The sequence below is a fragment of the Fonticula alba genome (assembly GCF_000388065.1).
Source record: "Fonticula alba strain ATCC 38817 unplaced genomic scaffold supercont2.14, whole genome shotgun sequence".
In the NCBI taxonomy this organism is placed as follows: domain Eukaryota; order Rotosphaerida; family Fonticulaceae; genus Fonticula; species Fonticula alba.
Window position 1 is genome coordinate 198,416 of NW_009242984.1, and position 2,829 is coordinate 201,244.

At 65.7% G+C, this 2,829-nt stretch overlaps 1 protein-coding gene across 1 annotated transcript; it reads right to left on the minus strand.

Annotated features, from left to right (window-relative positions):
• Positions 1-5: 5 nt before the first annotated feature.
• H696_05805 (CAMK protein kinase) lies at positions 6-2,829 on the minus strand (the record flags this gene model as incomplete). Its single annotated transcript, XM_009499605.1, has 6 exons — positions 2,594-2,829; positions 2,281-2,456; positions 1,869-2,130; positions 1,490-1,705; positions 195-1,223; positions 6-66 (listed from the first exon to the last, which is right to left on the minus strand). Exons 1-6 carry the CDS (start codon positions 2,806-2,808, stop codon positions 6-8), a joined length of 1,959 nt encoding a protein of 652 aa, XP_009497880.1. The 5' UTR covers positions 2,809-2,829.

A 2,829-nucleotide genomic window follows, 5' to 3' on the forward strand; every position in this document is an offset into this window, starting at 1 on the left:
CCGCCTCATTCGCCGTGGAGGAGGCGTTTGCGGATGCCGCCCCGCCGCGCGACTCCTCCGACCGGGCTGGCTCCGAGCCCGGGCCGCCAGCAGCCGGTGAGAGGAGTCCAGTGAGCCGGCCCGCCGCCGGCGCCGGGCAGGGGGAGCCGACACTGGCCGCGCGACCAGCAAAGGGGCCCGATCCGATGGCCGACCCCGGGGTCTGGACGAGGGCCGGCGTGCTGCCGCCGGGCGCGTCGTCGCTCTGGGCCTCACCACGAAGCAGAGCCACTCGCCCGGGCAGCGGCGAGGCAGCACCCGTGGGAGTGGCATTGCCAGCGGGGCCGGAGACGGGGGCAAGGGTGGCGGCGGTGGCGGCGGTGGCGGCGGCGGTGGCGGCGGTGGCGGCAGCAGTGCCAGCAGCAGCAGCAGCAGCAACAGCAGCAGCAGTAGTAGTAGAAGTAGAAGTAGAAGTAGAAGTAGAAGTAGAAGTAGAAGTAGTGGCAGCAGCAGTACCAGCAGCGGCAGCGGCAGCAGCAGCAGCAGCAGCAGCAGCGGTGGCGGTGGCCGGCGCCATGCCAGGCTCTCCGCTAAAGGCCGGCGCCGAGGCCACCGGGCGCTGGCGCGCAAACAGCAGGTCCACGACTCGGCGCGTGGTGGGGTCCTGCAGCCAAGGGTGCAGGATGGCACGCTCGGCCGTAAACCGCCGGGCCGGATCCACCTGCAGCAGGTTCGAAATCAGGTCCTTCGCCTCGTCAGACACCGACTGCCAGACTGGCGTGCTGAAGTTCAGCAGGCCCTCCTGCACGAGCTCCTGCGTCCGGCGGATGTTGTGCGGCGAGTAGAAGGGCAGCTCCCTCGACAGAAGCGCATACAGGATGACCCCGAGCGACCAGCAGTCCACCAGGCTGTCGTACTGCGATTGTTGCAGGATCTCCGGCGCAATGTATGCCAGTGTCCCGCAAAAGGTGTTCATCAGGAAGGAATGGTCATTCAGGTAGCGTGATAGGCCGAAATCCGCCACCTTGATGGCCATGTGGCCCCGTAGGATGGGCTGCTGTTCCAGGTCCGCGTGTGTCAGGTTCTGGATGAGGATGTTCTCCGGCTTCAGGTCCCGGTGCACGATGTTCTTCTGGTGCAGGTCGATCACCGCCAGCAGCAGCTGGAAGAAGACCACCTTGGCCTGCTCCTCGCGCAGGGGTCCCTCCGTGCGGAGCTTCTTGAAGAGCTCCCCGCCGCCGACGCTGGCCACCGGGCGGTGTGACGAGTGTGTGCAAGGGGGGGGGGGGGGGGGTTCGTTCGGGGGCATTTCGGGGATTGCATGACGGTGCGCGTGTGTGTTTGTGTGAGAGAGAGGGAGAGAGAGAGAGAATGAGAAAGGGACAAAGGGACAAAGGGACAAAGACACAGGGACAGAGGGGAGGCAGGCGGGAGGTGGATCGACTCGGGCATGCACGCGCGTGTGTGCGCGCGCGCGCGAGGGGCGAGGGACAAGGAATAGGTCACATACAACTCGATGATCAAGTACACGGAGGTGGGCGACTCCAGGACGTCGTAGATCTTGACGATGAAGGGGTGATCCACCAACTTCATGATGGTGATTTCCTGGCGGAGGTTCTTCGTGGTCTTGTCGCTTGTGAGCATCTGCTTCTTGTCGATCATCTTGACAGCCACGCGCTCGCCGGACACTCGGTCAAAGCCGAGATTCACCTGGGCGAATTGCCCGCTGCTCACGCAGGGGAGAGATAGAGGGGGGAGAGGTGGAGGCCGGGAAACAGGGGGACATAGACAGAGGGAGAGAGACGGAGGGACAAAAAAAAAGACAGAGGGGGGAGACGTCAGCATTGGGGCCGGGGGCCGCGCATACACGTGTCAGGACGCCCGCGCACCTGCCCAGTCGAATGGATGTGATGTGGTAATTCCCGGTCAACAGCACGGCCCCGGCGTCGCTGTCGGCCGGGTAACTGAAGGCATCCATGAAGATGAAACTCAAGCCGGAGTCCCCGGGCGGGAAGCGCGAGGAGATGGTGATGACATCCCGGTGTTTGAGGGTGATCTGCGCGCCGCGATTCAGCATATACCCGTTGACGAAGGTGCCATTGGTGGAGTTGCTATCCTGGATGATGTGTGACACACCGTCCGGGCTTTCGGCTTTCGGCATGGCCGAGGGAGACACACCGACGGGGGGGGGGGGGGGGGGGGGGGGGGAGAATGAGCCGGGTATGTTAGAAAGCCGCCGCGACAGGCACACCGTGTGGGGGCAGGTGCAAGAGGGGAGGCAGACCGGGGGACGGCACGAACAGGACAAAATCCGGCAGTGCTGCTTGCTGACCGTCTCATTTTGGATGAACACCTCCAGGCCGTTGCGCCGGCCGAAGAGGATCTCCGGCGTCGCGCGCGAAAGGATGTGCTCCCGCCTCATGTCAAGGGAGAAGAGGCGGCCCCACACCTGCGAGGCCGAGGCGCTGGCAGGGGTGCTGGATGCCAGCATGGCCGGGGACGAGACAGGTGCCGAGGGAGCGAGGGAGGGAGAAAAGCAGGGTGAGACCGGGGGGGGGGGGAGGGAGGGAGGGAGGGAAAGGGCGAGGGGGGGCCGGCAACGGCGAGATCGTACACATTGATCTCCAGGTCTACGGGCAGGGTCTGGGTCTGGGTCTGGGTGTCGGTCTGACCATCACCAGGGCTGGCCAAAGCCGGCGGCGCGGGCGGCGGCAGTTCCGGCTCCTGCTCTTGGAGCCGCCCTGCCTGGTGCGGCTCGGGCTGCTGGGGCTCGGGCTGCCCCGGCTGATCGGGCACCGGCGTCGCGGGAGGAGAAATGGCCGACTCCATGGCTGCAGAAAGGGGAAGGGG